At 42.1% G+C, this 17,777-nt stretch overlaps 1 protein-coding gene across 1 annotated transcript in view; it reads right to left on the bottom strand.

Annotated features, from left to right (window-relative positions):
* Window positions 1-17,777, bottom strand: part of cacna1ab (calcium channel, voltage-dependent, P/Q type, alpha 1A subunit, b) — a gene marked incomplete at its 3' end in the record, with an annotated part of 96,926 nt that overhangs the window by 23,604 nt on the left and 55,545 nt on the right. The window contains exons 32-38 of the mRNA XM_080521013.1: window positions 15,279-15,395; window positions 15,119-15,184; window positions 13,176-13,273; window positions 12,928-13,078; window positions 11,942-12,069; window positions 10,211-10,307; window positions 1,147-1,252 (exon numbers count right to left, since the gene is read on the bottom strand). Of these exons, the coding sequence (XP_080377139.1) occupies window positions 1,147-1,252; window positions 10,211-10,307; window positions 11,942-12,069; window positions 12,928-13,078; window positions 13,176-13,273; window positions 15,119-15,184; window positions 15,279-15,395 (763 nt within the window). The remainder of the gene's footprint in view (window positions 1-1,146; window positions 1,253-10,210; window positions 10,308-11,941; window positions 12,070-12,927; window positions 13,079-13,175; window positions 13,274-15,118; window positions 15,185-15,278; window positions 15,396-17,777) is intronic.

The following is a 17,777-nucleotide window of genomic DNA, read 5'->3' as shown; positions in this document are numbered from 1 at the left end:
CTTCAAAAGGCAACTCGAGGTTAGTATAAGGTCAGACAAGGAATCAGTACAAACTATTTTCACGTTTACACAAAGATTCAAGTCTTTGTGTAAACGGGCCTGAAATATCTGATAACAGTTGGAACTGCTACGCTTCTGGTTTTACATTGAAGCGTTTATCTTGCCATTATTACAATTACAGTATATTCAGTTTGAAAAGGCTTGTGTTTATAAAATGTTCAATAATAAAGCTTGTTTATAAAATTGTCAATAATATATGTTTTTTTAACGGTGAACCCTTTGTAGAAATCAGCAAAAGCAAAAACCCAACAAGCCCCCCACCCCCCGACATGTGTAAACGTTTGCATTCTTTATTATTGCATCTGTTTTAGAAATTTTCAGAAAAGATGTGCAAATCAATGCAGTCATCAGGGATTTCCAAAGCTGCCCCCCCACGACTTATTTATTAGCATTTATTTTCTGTGTTGCACCCATTCATAAGTTTATTTCTGTCTTTCCTGGTTCTCTTTATCTTCCCACAGTTTCAAGACTTCATAATCATCAACCCTATTTATGTTATTTTTCATTTTAGACAAAGTCTAACTTTTTTTATGCTAACACCCAAATATATTTGATAAATTCCTCCCCCAACATGTCCAACTTGATTTCATTTTGTGCTTTTAGGGGCTCAGCACTTCATAGCAAACTTAAAACAAAACCTTTTCCAGCAAATCGTTCTTTTGCAAAACAGGGTCTAATAAATACAAACCTCATATTATTTTTAATCAACCATCCGATGAGTGATTCAGAACACTTTTTACAGGATGTTAGTGAATCAGACCAAAAGTTGCCTATTTGGGCAAAATCCATCACTGGGGAAAAGTATTTTTTGCTTTCTTCTTTTCAGACAAGTAGGTTTTTGAAACATACCTTTGACAGGGTTCATGATGACGATAGAAGAAGACTGTCAAAACATGTCAAAGGTATATGTCAAAAACGTACTTGTCCGAAAAGAAGAAAGCCGAAATATTCTTATGAGGAAACTAAAAGCATCATCAGCAACTGAAGACTCTGGGTAATTCCACTGTCTTCATATAGAAATGACTGTTTCCTTGGAAAGGTTTGACTGCCAGGGCATGCTGAACTGATCGTACTTCAGGATCGTACCCTTGGCGATCTTTATATCCAGTGCTGTCCGGATCAGAGCCATGAGGGTGGAGTTAAAATGCACCGTGTTGTCGTCAGCGACTGGCAGATCCATGCGCAGGAGCCTCTGTGGAGAACCAGTCGGGATGAGAGGATGAGAGAGGGACGTGTCTGGGCAAAAGACTGATGAGCCTGAACCTCTGGGGTGAGGGGTGAGGGGGTGAGGGGCTTGGGAGGAGAGGGTTGAGAGAGCTCCATAGACAATAGCCAATTACACGTGGACAAGGGATTTGCCCAGGTTTTTTTTTATTTATTTTTTTATTATTTTTTAAATCAACAGGACAAATTAGAGCTAAGAAGAGGATGACCAGGTGTAAAGTCAAGAAAATTTACAAAGTCCTCTGCACAAAGTAGCTGTGGACAAGATAAGTGAAGTCTGCTGGTAAGTCAGCTCCCAGTGTGACCAAATAAATCTGAACTGGTGAGGTCCCGTGTCTCCTGTTAAATTTTTTTTCCCAGTGATACTCTATGAGACAGCACAGCTATCCAATGAGGGCCATCTGCTGCTAAGCAACTGTGAGAGCCAAGAACCACAAGGAAGAACAATCGGAGGCAAAATGGCCTCCGACCCAACCTGTGCCCATGTTCCCTAAATGTGTGAATGCATCGGTGCATTTACACATCTCTGTTGTTACACAGATATAACAGTACACATACACCGACCCACCCCCAACCTTCCATCCCAATGCCCCTCCCCCACCCACCAACACACAATTATTTGCACAGACTGCAATTAAGAGCGCTTAATTGGAGTCCCCTGGAGACTGGAGAACAATAACAGTATCACTGGTGTAATTCTGCTATTTTTCAGGAGACTGCTCTGCTTTGATTTCACTGAGGCATCTGCTATAGAGCTCCCCCTACCTGTAGGGAGGTTCCCTGTCTTTTACATGTCTATACCAGGTAAGACTGATGGAAAAAAAGCCGCAGATAGATAGAACAAAACAAGCCAGGGGCCAAGCTCGGGCTCGCTTGCTGTTCTTATCCTGTCTGGCAGACATCCATCAGACTTACCTACGAACATGAGCGTTGGGCAATCAAGTGATGGCAAGCACGGACGTACGATGGCGGTGGGTTCGTGTGCATGCTCGTCGTGTTCCTGAGTGTGTGCGAGTGTCGGGCATGCCCGGGACCACGCGTGGCACACTAAGGGCATCGGCCAACATCCACAGCGCTCAGCAGGCAGCAGGCAGACAAGCTCGATGTCGCCCAGAGCCATGCGACAGAGAGTTCGAGGATCGCATGCAACAACACCCCCAGAGATAAAACCCAAGACACAGAGCATGCAGCATGCCTTTACTTCACTCCCGTTATCTAACCCTCCCCATCTTTTCCCACCTGCCCAGCCCACTGACCCCCCCAGCTCCCCTCAAAATCCACTTTTACAATACAAGCAGCCGTGCATCCGCGCAAAGAGAGTATCCTCAATCCAACTGGATTGATCCTACTGACTAACATTAGTTTCTTATTTTTTCTTTTTCACTCTATGCATTCTTTTTTTTTGTTGAAACATTTCTGGATCCCTTAATGTCGAATTAGACAGCAATGGTAGCACTTCAAATCAGGTCAAGATCTCTCTCAATGCCAAACGGGTGCAGTGTCTTAAGGGGGGGTGTCAGAGTTAGAGAGGATTAGAGTTGTGGCATTCCCTGAAAGAAGAAAAAAAATCATAGAGAAGATCAAAAAGAGATGGCTGATGCTCTGTTTTATTTTTTATTTTGGATCAACTACAATGTGTAGTTGTGGCACTGCAGGGTAAGGGGAGAGGGGTCTATCAAAGGGTGGGGGGGGACAGCAATTATTAGAGCTAAAGTGGGTGAATCTAAGCTCGGTCATGAGATGTAGATACAGATAAAAAGGGGAGGGCAAGAATGAAGAAGAGGAAGAGGAGGAGGAAGAGGAGGACTGTGAAAACACTGAAAGAGTCGAGAAGGAATCAAAAGTGTGTGTGTGTTTGTGTAAATAGATTGTGAAGAGAAGAAAGAGAGGCTATAAATTACAAAACACAACAAGAGATAAAGACGAGGACTAAAAACAACACTGACATAGGTCTAGAGGTCAGTTCAAGAACAAGGTGCTGGAACCATACGAAGTTATCTTTTTTTTTTTTTTATGGGACAGCCCCAGTGTCCTCCATAAAAAAGATCAAGAACTCTGTCCGATCGCAGTGTTGAACCTTCCCCTCTCTATTCACGAGGTCTTTCCGATCTCAAAAAGGTCCTTTTACTTTGGGGAATTGTGTCAATGAACACTGGAAGGTTTTGATGGCTGAAGTATGTGATGGGGGGGGGAGGGGCACTGCTAGGATAGGTTGACAATCTGAAGGAAACAAAAAAGAACAGAACCGAGAGGTAGAGTAGAGACAGAGTGGGCTGAGATGGACAGAGGGTGTGATGAAAGGAATGAGGTTGGGTCCTGATCGCTGATGGACGAGCCAATGAAGAGGCAGGAGGACTGAAGAAGCATGAGTTTGGATAAACATTTAGCAAGAAGATCAAGGAGGTAAAGGTACAAAGTAATCTGAGAAAAAACAGAGAAAGTCAGAAGTGAAGAGGGCACTGACGTACAGATTCAATAGAAATGAGGGATAGTTTGGACGAGCTTCTCTTTAAATGGATAAATCAAGAGTAGTTTATCATTCAAACAGGACCTATTTTTCAGAATTGAGAGGTCCACTTGAAAAGCTCTTCAGAATTTCTTAATTTCAACTCTACAATTTCAATATTGCTCATGTGCACTGATGCCACAGTAAACAGTTCCTCTGCAATTGTGTGAGTAGATAGCCTCCAGAGTGTCATGACTCCCAGTCCATTATCTCCTGGGACTTGGTAGTTTTATAATTGAGAATCACCTGTAATAGCAATTCAACTTTATCGTCTGTTCAAATGAATGTCTGTGTACACGCCACTGTTAATGTTAACGACAGCGTTTTTAGCATTTCTGCCATGTCTGTGTAAACAAATAATGTTTTCAAGTCATTCTGAAACAAATCCTAACAATGCCATTTCACTTGAAATGTCATACAAAGGTAAAACTTTTCTGAATTGAAACAATGCGATTTCGCTCAAAGGTTTTGTAAACAGGCCCAGACGGCTCAGTTAATGTGTCACAGGTCCACAAAAACTGTTACTTTTCTATGTAATGCTTAAATTATCAAGGCAGTGCTTTGTTTTTCCAAAACCATTGAATGACCTTGACAATAGTGTTGAATCTGGATGGCAGGAAGAAGAAGAAGAAGAAGAAGAAGAAGAGGAAGAAGAGGAAGAGGAAGAGGAAGAGGAAGAGGAAGAGGAAGAGGAAGAGGAAGAGGAAGAGGAAGAGGAAGAAGAAGAAGAAGAAGAAGAAGAAGAAGAAGAAGAAGAAGAAGAAGAAGACGAAGAAGAAGAAGAAGAAGAAGAAGAAGAAGAAGAAGAGGAAGAGGAAGAGGAAGAGGAAGAGGAAGAGGAAGAGGAAGAGGAAGAGGAAGAGGAAGAGGAAGAGGAAGAAGAAGAAGAAGAAGAAGAAGAAGAAGAAGAAGAAGAAGAAGAAGAAAAGAGAGGACAGACAGAACAGGAACGAACTGAGGTTCAGAAGAGGAGCAAACAAGACAAAGACAAAGAGGATGCTGAAATGCTCGACCCAAATCTTTACCCTGGTGGTCTGAGGCGCAAACAAGCCCACATTTCCTTTGGTGTCAAAAATAAGCATCTTGTGGAAAAAAAGACAAAAAGGGCCAACACTTGTGTGACGTATTTCTGATTATCTGTATGAGCGTGGTGTGTGTATGTGCGGAAATGTAAGTCTGTGTGTGTGTGTGTGTGTGTGTGTGTGTGTGTGTGTGTGTGTGTGTGTGTGTGTGTGTGTGTGTGTGTGTGTGTGTGTGTGTGTGTGCGTGTGTGTGCAGTATGATGCCATCCACAGGAATAAGAGGCGCAGAGGACTGAAGACAGATCCCCTTGCCGGTCCCTCTGTACCTGCATCGTAAGCAAACAGTGACTGAAATACTCTCTTACATCAGCTATATTACAAATGATCTGTTTTCTGCTGTAGAGTACATATTTGAGGTATGAGGTCACTACAATTCTAATTATATTGCTCAGGATGCATTTTGTTATGGCGCAATCCTGCAAACATTTTTTAATTTCACTTAATATTTTGATGTAAAATGCAGTTTTTTGCATTAATTTTCAAAAAATATATAATCCAAAACACAAGTATTCTGCAGGATTTCTTCACATTTGTGCATTCATAGTGCTGTTGCAGAAGTAGACAACCAAAAAAGAACTTACAGACTAATAATACAGAAATTGTTTTGTTTCGTTTGTCCCACAGCTGTGTCCTGCCTGTGTTTTTTTTAAACTTTTGTGCATGCGTCCGTGCAGGTTGCAGAAGGACTGGCAAAGTCTCCTCCATTCCCTTACTCCTGCGGAGGAGGGAAATCAAAAGGAGGACTGGCTACCACTCCACTATCACTTCACTTCACGACAAAAGCCCATCCCTCCATCCCCGCGGTCGGAGAGAGAGAAGAGAGGACAGCGCTCACCACCACCACAACCACCACTGACAGACAATGAGGAGAACACCGCTGGGAGGAAGAGGGGGGGGGGGTATGGAGAGAGAGGAGGAGGAGGAGGAGGAAGAGTAGGAGGAAGAGATAAGGTCTCAGCAGCTGAGAGAGAGAGTGGTGAGGTTGTCCTCCCCGGCGATGGGGAGGTTTCAGGTCGGAGACTGGAGGAGTGAAGAGAAAGAAGGTGAGGAGAGGGATGGTAGAGAAAGGGAGGATGGGTTGAGGGGGGGGGGTGTGAAAGGGGGTGGTGGCTGAGGAGGAGGGGGGTAAGGTGGGGGGTGGGTCTACCTTATAGGCGACCCGGGCGGGACACCTCTTCCCGAGGCCTAGCGGCGGACACATGTGTCTTAGCATCTGATACATGTCTGTGTAACTGATCCGGCCGCTGGGGTGGCCATAAACACACAAACACACACACACACACACACACACACACACACACACACACACACACACACACACACACACACACACACACACACACACACACACACACACACACACACACACACACACACACACACACACACACATGCATGCGTATAGCAACCGCACACCAACACACACACGCACGCACACGCACGCACACGGACAAAACAGACGAAGACGGACGACGTGAAAACGAAAGAAAGATCAACAGGTGGGGCGGGGGAATGGAGGGGAGGGAGGGTTTGAGGGGACGGACAGACGGACGCACAAAGGTGTGTTGGGGCAGGGTGGGGGGAAGACAGGAGGGGAAAAATAGAAAGAAACCAACAAAGGAGAGGAAGGGGGAGGAGGGAAGGGGGAAACAAATACACAGAGGTTATTGGTTTGGTCGCTGTGGATATGTGGTTGCTGTGGCGAGAGAAAAAGAGAGAAAGAGAGAACGAGAGAGCACGAGGGGGCGTGTTCACGAGGATTTCTAAGTCTGGTAGGTCATACAGATAAAAAAAATAGAGGTGGAGGAGAGGAGGAAAGGGGGTTAGGAGGGGGGGGGCAAAAGTTCAAGGAGGGAGGTAGGAGAGGTTTGGAGGTGTTATTTAGTTTAGTTAGTTAGTTGCTCTCAAAATACCCGTTCTATGCGAGGTGAAAAGGGGATTTGGCCGTTTTTTTTTTTTTTTTATTTGAAAGTTTTTGCCCTCTTTCGCCGCTCGGATAGAACTGGCAGCGGGGCTTCGAGCAGGCAAAGAAAAGCACCGCTGCGGAGATCGGAAGTGAGTGACAAGTCAATGCAGTCTGTTTTACTGAGGCTGCGCGTCCACAAGGAACCTCCATTCACGACCATGTCTCCAGAGCGAGGACGGGAAGTGAAGCAAGACCTCCACAGTGGTTTTTTGGGGGTCGTTGTATGGGATTTCTTTAATATTATTTGTAATGGAGAAAAACTGGCAAAAATTTAGCTGCCAGAATTCACAGAATCTATTGTCCTATTTCGAAAAAAAACCCCAAACACTTCTTTACCAAATTGCATTTTTTTTTGTTTTCATATTGTACATTTACCTTTTAAATGCTTTTATTTTATTTTCTAACATATTTTTGGTTCCTTTTCTTTTGCATTATTCTTTTAAGTTCCTGACATATTATCGGCTCTCTGAACAAATCCAATCATTTCAACCTTATTTCTATCATTTCATTTTCAAATTTCCTCAAAAAGCTGACTTTATTTACAAAATTTGTTTTCAGAAATTACCCAAAGATTTCAAAATTTCCATCACTATTTCATCTGTGTTTTTTTTTTACTCTATACTTGCTTTCATTTATTGTCCACTGATAATGTTTTGGAGAATATAAATTACATAATTCATATTTTATTAGATGATATTAAATCAACTTCTTGGCAGTCGTGGTCTCATATTTTCACACAACTATGCTAAATGTGTGTAAAGAAGCATGATAACAATAAAGAAAGTAGCTTTTAGGCAACTATTGTGATTGTATTGTAGAAGAACACACTAAAAACCTGCCATCTCAAGCTTTCTTTCGTTCTTTTTCTCCAATAGTGTTTAAGACTGGTTTAATAATGAACTAAATCAGTTATTTCTTTAGTTATGACCACTGTAAAATATTCTTAAAAAACAACAACTAACTAAACAACCAACAATTCCTCCTGCGAGCCTCTGTGGACGCAGGTCATTCTTGAGAGATGCCTGGTGGACACAAGACCTTTTCTTAAAGTCCAAAGTCATTGCCCTGGACCCCACACACACCCTGCCCCTTTCTTTTCCCATACAACTGGAGCCACTAGCAGAGAGGGTTTGGCCGTATTAGTGCAGTACTCTGCATAACAATGGACATCAACTATCAGTCTGAAGCCTGTTACATTCCCCTTTGAAGGTATGTGGAGAAACACAAGCTGTCTGCCTCCAAAGCAAACCCGTACAAGTATTGACATGGTGACACGGGGCCCCAATGTTTTTATGAAAATGATTAAAAAGTAGAAAACTATAGTTTACTGGACACGAACAAACAAGTTGAAGGTTAAAGACTCCTGCAGACAGTAGTTTCTCTTAAACTTGATCAAGTTGATCTCTGGACTGAACTAACAGTTTCAGGTTTTAGTGATGCATAATAAACGTTGGACTTTTCAGGTCATATTGTCTTTCTTGTGTGGGATGAGAAGAGCTTGTAACAGGCTTAAATATTTATTCTGATTCCCATAATTCTTAAAGCCACTCTGTATACGACTTTATGGGGTCCTTTTTCTAAAACTAAGCATTCATAATAAGATGTATTCATCGCAAAGAAAGAAAGAAATCCATGCACACATAGCAGCTTTAAGGTGTATTCAATCAGACAGCTTTGAGAAATAGTTTCCAAACATGAGCCATGGACGTACTGAGACTTAAAATTTTACAAGAAATACTTCTGATATAGGCTACAGCTAAAGGTTTTTAGAAAGTGACGAGGTCTGTTATTTTTTTTAAGGCAGTGACAACTCGAGCTGTAGTCCTATCAAAGATTACAACCCTTTATAATGTTCATAACTACTTATAAGGATGCATAATGCTCAATGATTACATAGTACAGGTGATTTATGTGTATAAACTCTTCTTATCAAACACCTCATGGTGAAGTGAGCCGTGTTTACTTCATATTGCGTTGCATGATGTTACAAAACATGCTGAAGATTATTTAAAGAGGATCAATCCCCTGGACGTGTGCAGAAGTGTGTTGCTTTGCAGGGATTATTTGCTGTTTAAATGACAAAAATTGGCTTGAACATGGTCTAATGCTCCTGCACACTGTAATTTCATTCAGGGGTGTCTCATTTACTTTAGGCCCCGTTTACACAACGTTTTCAAGTCAAAATGGTAAACTTTTGTTTAATTTTAGGTGTTGTTTACAAGACAACGGTGCTCAGAGACTGAAAAAACAACTTTTAGAAAATGGCTCCCGAGATGGAACGTTTTGAAAACGTTTTGAATCCCTCTCACTGGAAATGGTCAAACTCTGTTTCTGTGGACTTGTGATAAAACAATACTTTTCAGAAAAGCTTCTACTCCATGTAAATGGAGGAAAATGCTCCCACTCAGAGGAAACAGGAAGAATTCTTAACTGTTCTGAAATGCTGCAACAGCATATGCACAACAATGCCATTGTAAATAGTTGTACCACAACAGACTAATGTGAATAAAATCTTGATTTCTAGGTTTCTTTTTTTTTTTTTTTAAACAGTCTGGATTTGATACTAGTCATAGCTGCTGCAATAAGTTAGATGACCTTTAAATAGCAGTTTTCATTAAATTTCCTTGTCAGTTTTAACTGAAAACAGAATGAGGTAGGCGAGTTTTTGGCTTTCACACATGTTTATATATTTAATCATCTCAGTTTATTCATATTTTGTTGCAGGTCAATGACACATGTCTGGAAAATACAGCCCAAGCCAGGATTTACCAACTGGGTGACTGTATGCAGGCCAAACCCTTTCTGCACATGTCTCTGCACTGAAGTAACCCGCACCTCCCAAACCCCAAACTCAAACAAGAACAATGCACATTGCTCGACCATTTTCTGCCCAGGCAAAATTAGACAGCAAGCAGAAATCAAAGACAATGGCTGACTAGAAGTCTAGACTCTACGGTTTACAGAATACTCAATTCAAAAAAGTGAACATATCAGTGGAACTTTCCCAGCGTTCAGTCAGAAGACAATAGCAAGTGCAGTGCACCACCTCATGCGTGTGTGCGTCTCTCTGTGGATACATGAGCGTGTGCAAGAGAGTGTGTGTGTGTGTGTGTGCATTTCTGCATTGTCCCAAACATTCTCATCGTCATGTCAGAATGCATATACAACAGAATAACCCTCAAAGAAGAATGATTCAATGGTGAAATGGGCTTAAAAAAAGTGAATAATGCAAACCCAAACAGAAATATCAAACCAAAAAGTTGAAGGAAGAAAGAACTTTGTTCTCAAAGTGATAGAGCGACATTCATTCCAGTCTCTTAAAAGGCGAGCAGGTTGCGTTTAAAGTTGGTGCTTTAGGGGTTTGGTTCAAACCTTGCAGGCCACCCTATGTGGGCATTTCTTGCCAAGGCCCAGAGGAGGGGAGATAACTCGCAATAAACTGTACATATCCTTATAATGTATGCGCCCGCTGCAAGAAAAATACAAGGAGGGGAGGTTAGGTGAGGGAACACACCAAATACAGAGCGAGAGAGAGAGAGAGAGAGAGAGAGAGAGAGAGAGCGAGAGAGAGAGAGAGATAGAGAGAGGGCATTTATTTACACTGAGAAAACATTCCTCTCTTTCACACACGCACGCACGCACGCACGCACGCACGCACGCACGCACGCACACACACACACACACACACACACCCACCCAGAGAGGAGAGGAGGGAGAAGGTGGGGTTACATTCATCTGAACTATGCACAAACTAAAAGAGAAGGAAAAAAAACTAGAGAACGACAGGACGAAGGCTGGATAAGTGTCAGCCTTCGCTGTCCTGTTTAATTCTCATTATGGTACAGTGCAGATCCTGTTTCATCGTCTTCATGAGAACGAGACACTGGTCCCTGCCTCGTCTCAGAGGGAGAGAAAAAGTCAAGGGTTAACATAACATCCAAGAGTCTTAAACAGCTGTGGAGATATTGCCACAACCTGAGTACTTCATTCTGACTGACGTCTGGATTCCGATGGACGTATCCAAATCTGCCTGGGTCGCGTCCTGTTTAATGTTTTGTGCAAACTATTCCTTACTTTCCCATTAACCTCCACATATTCCTGCAGTTTTTCAGCCACTCCCTGATCTCATTTAGCCTCGTCCCGATTGCTACCAGTATGTTACAATTATTCCTTATGGCATGTTTGTGTGTGTGAATGTGAGTGTGTGCGTGCAAATGTGCATTAATGAGCAGCTGGGAAACAGGAATTTCTCATTACATCCAATATTTCCCAATACATTTCGACGCCATAAAACTTGTCATATGTTAAAACGTTTGGTAATAAAACATCATTGTACTTATTTACAATTTACGAGTGTAGAAACATCTGCTTCTGCCACTTTTTCAAAGATAACTTCAACTTTCAATTTTCCACATATGCCAGCACTTCAATATTGCTGTTTGCGTTCCATGGTATTGAAAAATTCACGTTACGAGTGTCACACCATGGTAACATGAATGTTTTCTGATGATTCTCTTTGCTGCATGGACAGCTGAATTCTTGGAGGCTATAACGACCAACATTAACATGCTAAGCTCTATTTTAAACATATCTAGGTATCGGTTACATGTGTCACAGCTCATCAGCAGTGGGAAGAATTAACTATCCGGGCCATATTAGCCTAGTCTGATCCAAACATATGTGGAGACCATCAATGAATAACCTACACCAGGATTCATCAATTCCGGACCGCAGGGGGCCAGTGTCCTGCACGTTTTATCTTTCTCCCAGCTTCAACACAGCTCAATCTGATGTTGACATTGTCAAGCTTTTAGAAAAGCCAAGTCGGAAGGCCCTTATTGCATTCAGGTCTGTTGCAATTGGGAGAAACTTAAAACACGCAGGACACCAGCCCTCCAGCCCTCCAGATTGAGGACCTCTGACCTACACCTTCACTTGGGTCTCCTGTGATTGGCTTTACAAATCAGACCTGTACATGTTCATTGGTTTCTATACCCCTGCTGCTCTGGACTATATGCAAGATACTTTAAGCCTCGTGTGTTGGCATGTGTATGTAATACATGCCCCTACAGCAGTATCTTTGTGTATGAGTGTGCCACTCACCAGGCGGCGGGGTCGTACTCGGCCCATATCCTTACATACTCGTCCAGGTGATGCGGCCCCAGGATGGACGAGTCTCTGGTCAGATATTCAAAGTTGTCCATGATGACAGCCACAAACAGATTCAGCATCTGGAGTAAAGTGGCAAAAAAAACCAACAAACAAACAAACAAACCAACAGCTTGTCAGGCTTTTTTCTCCACAAGGTTTAGGAATCTACCTCAAAAGCTTGAGTCACTAGCAGCATATTTAGGAACTGTTTACGCAAAGGTTTCAAGTGAAAATGTAAATAACAGAATAACTTTTCTGATATACTTGGTCCCCGTGGAGAAAATGCAACGTTTTGCAAAGGCTCCGACTCCGGACAATTTTAAGGAAATTCTGCTACCGCGCATGCACACCATGGCCATAGTAAATAGTTCTTCTGCACATGCACGAGAAGATGGACAATAACAACAATGTTTGCCTCCAGAATGTCATGACTCCCAGTCCATATTGTCATGAGACTTGGCAGTTTTATAGGTAAGAGTCACCGTACTAACCGACTTGGTCGTCTGTTCGTAAGAATGTCTCTGTACTCGCCATTGTTAATGTTTAGCTTAGTGTTCTTTATGCATTTGTGTGTGTGTGGTTTCATTACAGCAGCCCCCATTAGTGGCCCAAGATGATAACATAGCATGACGTTATGTATCTGGAAGCATGTGATATCTATTGTTATTATTCTATTACCATTTTCCTTCAAAAAGTTCCATAAACAATCCCAGTTGACTTTAGGGAAAATGCAGGATTCATTTGAACAATTCCATTACATGTGGTGGCTTCAAATATGTCCAAACACCCCAAAATCACACTGGGTGCAATTTCTCTTGTACTTCACTCTATGCCTATTGATGCAAGTTGGCAAAGACTCAAGCTTATTAGATGTATGGATTTATGGATGTGTACATCTTTAGTCGGTGGATAACGAGGTGTTCATTAGTTTTTCTCACCAGAAACGAGCAGAGGAAGATGAAGGAGACGAAGTAGGTGTAGGCGAAGGTGCTTCCACACTCGGCTTCTGTGTTCCCTGAGGCTGGGTCGCATTTCTTACCGCCAAGGCATGCCAACATGATGTCATGCCATGCTTCACCCGTAGCGCTCCTACACAAGCAGGGGGCAAACAATAGTCATTTACAGTGTCAGAGAAAGACAGGTCAAAAGACACAGGGGACTGAAGGAAGCAGCAGATCTGACTCACCTGAAAAGCAGCATCAGGGCCATAATGAAGGTTCGGAAGTTATTGTGCGCGTTGATGGCACTGTCTCCTTCCTCGTCGAGTGCTAAGTTCCCAAACAACTGCAGAGATGAACAGAAGCTATTGTTTCATTCATACGACTAACTCTCAATACTTCTTGAACTGTACTCCTTTCAATGATTCATTTTTTTGCCGGTTCCCTCCATGTACAGGCAAAATTCGTCTTGGTTTATGTTTCTCCATGTCTTGAAAGCCGAGACAGTGATGGACATACAGTATCTCTCCACTTAATGCTGTGTTTTGCTACTTCTTTGCAAAGCTGATATATATTACCGTGTCTACAGTACATGTGGGGCAGTGAGCAGCGTTCACGCAGTCCCATCAGTCCTGGAACTTTTACATCAAGGCAATATATACTGCAAAGTAGTTCACCACTATAATGCTAGTGGGTGTAGGAGGATCGGTCGCGAAATCGCATGAATCTCATTTCTCACTGCCCCTAGGCAGTGTGTGCTGCTGCTGAATTTAACAGCTTCTGCACATTTACGACAAGATCATAAGGGATCACGTGGAGTTTCTTGACATTCCCCATGAAGTAGCAGAGTGGACCAATCGCAGCCTCTGTGCTCTGTATACTTCCCATTCAAATACTAAGTTAGAGGCTGTTGGAGGTGTTTATGGGGTCTATGCAGAGGCTGTGCAGAGGTGGTTCAATGCAACCCATAGCCTTTATGTATCGTTTGTGTATGGAGTATAAATTAGCCTTAAGTACTTCACAAAATCGAGAGAAAAGACTCTCTTAGAGGGAAATTTGTATCCATTCTGTGGAAATTTCTCAGTCATCTCAGCGTTTTGTGATCCGTATCGTACATGGTGCACTTGGTAGAGTTGATATCGTAGATGGTTCTTGTACTTGCGCGGTGAAATAGACATGACAAACCAAATGATTCCTGGACATACATCGCAGTTAATCCTCCATCATTCTAAAGCTGTACTTATCGTCGTAATTCTGTGCATCAGCTGAAGTTGAAGTTTATTTGAGATGGTAATGCCTCTTCAAGACCATGAGTCACAATGCCACTGCCGTCTATGAATAGCATCCACCAGACAAAACTTTTGGTTGTTTGAGGATGTCATCACCAAGGTTGTGAACAATCCCAATTACGAGCCCCTCATTACAACCAGGTGTGTTGCAACTGGGAGAGAGCTAAAACATGCAGGACAGGGGCTCTCGAGGACCGGTGTTGGACACCCCTGCTTTAGCCTATACTTGATAGCTGTAGTAGTAGTTAGTTTAGTAGCAGTTGTATCTCCCCTAAAATGTCTATTGTTGTCAGAATAGTCTGGATAGATATTTATTTCAGACAAATTGTATGATACAATAGTGAGTTTACTCATTGTTATTTAAGTTTCAGTCATAACGACATGGCGTTTATTGCCCACAGCATTGATGGCCCAAAGTACAAAGCTTGAAATGAGAATATATAAAACATGAATTTCTTTCGTTTTTTTCATGCAGTTGAAATACAGTTCCATGTTTTTGCATTTATTCTGAGGATGACTTTAAATGTCCGTTATGATGCTGCTGTGTTCTCCAGTATATAAGGACTAATTGACAGTGTTTGTCGAGGCCGATTCCAGTGGTGGCACCTGGTGAGCTCAACAAATTCTCAAGTGGTACATATTGTAAAAAGTTTAAGAAACACTTGGTTTTGTTGACGCTACTTTAGAACTTTTGACTTTAAATGCATTTTCAGCATGTAATGAAGTACCGGTACTCATTTTATTGTCTTGTCAATATAGTACATGTCCTTCCGTATTCTCTTCATGTATGCAGATCTACTTCTTATAGAAGAGATTTACTTCACCTCAGAGCTGCACAAGCAAACCAACACAACAGGGAGAGAGAATATTTCAGTTAAGTCGTGCGGTCCAGCAGCACTCACCTGCATCCCAATGATGGCATAGATGAAGAAGAGCATGGCAATGAGCAGACACACGTATGGCAGAGCCTACCGGAGCAGAGAAAGTAAATACTCGTCAGTGCCGTCGTATGTGTTGCGATCTGTACACACTTGCAGGCTGGATCTGTTGACGAGCGGGCACCTTGAAGGACTGGACAAAGGTCCACAGCAGGATGCGGATGGTCTCTCCCTGTCGCAGCAGCTTGATGAGTCGAGCGGCTCTGAAGAGCCTCAGGAAGCTCAGGTTGATGAAATTGTTCTATGTCGCACAGGAACAACACAGTCAGTTTCGCGAAAATATGCGAGCCCCGTGCAACCTTCCTCTACCGAAACACAAAAACGAGGACGAAGAGAGAAGTCCAAACCAACAAAAGCTATCTGACTGCAAACACAATGCTTCTTGGGAGAAATAAGAACAAATGAGGCAAAAGACAGAGGAAAGATTAAAAAAAAAAAAGAAGAGATCATAAAGGTGACAAAAAAAAGAGGAAACTCAATTCAAAGAGTTTAAATGTCATCATCCAATCTGGTAGAGCAAAACACAATTTTTTTTTGTTTTTTTTAAGAGAACCAAATGCACTGATCTCTGGGGGGCAAGCAGGCCACACAAGATGGAGCACGGTGCACTTTGCCTGTCACACACACACACACACACACACACACACACACACACACACGCACGCACGCACACACACGCACGCACGCACAGTTAGCAGAATTAGCTTGGCTTTGATTTATTTGTGACACTGAATAAGATGATCTTCTGATATTTATCTAAATGTATAAGGCCCTCATTGTGTATTAAAGCTTTGTGAATCTAAATTGTAATTGTTTATGTCCATGCTGGTGCACATTTTCTTCTTACATTTTCATACTTCAAAATTTGAGCAAAGCAGTTTTCACACTTTGAAAAATCGGATTTGCTGTATGGTGACAAGCATGCCACGTTGTCAGAGAAAGAAAAGGTAAAAATTAACGTCCAAATTAGTGATTCTTAGGGCTAGTAAACTCTTTCCAAGTCTACATTTTGGCTCTTTGCAGTGTCATGTGGAGAAACATTGATTATACAACAGCCAAACTCCCTGCTAAGGCTCTGGCATTTTGTGGATGACAGGCAAGGCAGAAAGAGGCACATGAAGAGGAGGATGAGGAGGAGGAATAAGAGGAGGTAGGGGGAAGCACCAGCGAGCAGTTTCAGTGCAGGCATGGCTTGGCATGGCTTGGCATGGCAGCAAACTCTTTCAGGGAGGATCTGGCCTACATGCAGACCAGCAGGGGCCAGTGGGGCACAGCCTTAAGTCCATTTCAAACATTCACTGAGTTGCACTAGAAGCAAGAGAGATCATTTTTATTAGCGACAACTATTGTAAATCAGCTGTCAGTACATTTACACTGCTATTACTTTCTAATATTATCATGGCAATGCTAATGACTTCTAATTCTTTCATCCCACTAATGTTTTCACTATCTTTTATCTGTTATTGTTTACTAATACTATCATGACACTAAAATTGTTTACTAATATTATAATGACACTAGTGCTTTCTAGTACTATCATGACACTATGATTGTTTACTAATACTATCAGACACTATTGTTTTATATTACTATATGACAGTATTATTGTTTTTTAATTACTATTATAATACTACTCATTATTTCTTATACTATTATAATACTACTCATTATTTCTAAGGCTATCATGATAATATTACTGCTTTATAATACTGTCATGACAATAGAAATTATTTCTGATACTATTATGGTACTACTATTGTTTTTGACCGTTATAATATACTTTTGTGTGCTTTTGTGTATTAAGCTCAGTACTATCTGTGTTTAAAGTTAAAGTCAATTAAATATTGTGCTGTATAACTGTGTCGGCTTCCAGTGTGTATATTGTTGCATAAAATCTATCAAATTGAAATTTCACCTCGTTATGTGTTGAGATACAAGGAGTTTAACGGGTCATCATTCAGAAAGCGCATGCACAGGACTCTGAGGTTTGGACTGGATGTGGGGGGGGGGGGGGGGGGGGGGGGGGGGTGACTGAGGCGGGGTGGCAGGACATGTATCAAGGGAGTACACATGGCCAATGACGATGCAGCAGAAAGCTTTGAGAGATAAATTACAAACCAACCAGATTCTACATGTACGAAGATGTAGAAAGATGAATGGGAGAGGGATTTTTTTTGTTTGTTGTTGTAGTAAAATTTTTGGTAGGTTGTAGTTAATCGTGAGTGGGTGCGAGATATTGTTGTGGGGGAGAAGGAGGAGGATAAGGAAGAGGAGTGGCAGGTTGGTCGTGTGTTTTATTGGGCGGGGGCATGGGGGCGGAACACACACCATCACCATCATCATCATCACAGCACCACCACCACATGTCATGGCGCAGCAACGGATGGAGAACACGATGAAGGATTTCATAGTGCATTTTGATTGGATGGATTTTTTTTTTTTTTTTTTCAGAGGAGGAGGGAGTGGGAGGGGCGTAGGGCGCCAACAAAGTAGAGAGGTTTAAAGAAAGCATGTAAAGAGATAGAAGAGGAACACGAAGTCATTATGGGTGTCAGTACAAAGGCAGTGAAAAAACCTTTAACAGTCCGGAATGTTCAGCCTCCGTCTGATGCTAGTCAAATGA

Source organism: Blennius ocellaris, assembly GCF_963422515.1.
Source record: "Blennius ocellaris genome assembly, chromosome: 3".
Lineage (NCBI taxonomy): Eukaryota > Metazoa > Chordata > Actinopteri > Blenniiformes > Blenniidae > Blennius > Blennius ocellaris.
The sequence above is the reverse complement of the archived record's forward strand: the minus strand, read 5'-3'. Positions and strand labels throughout refer to the sequence as shown.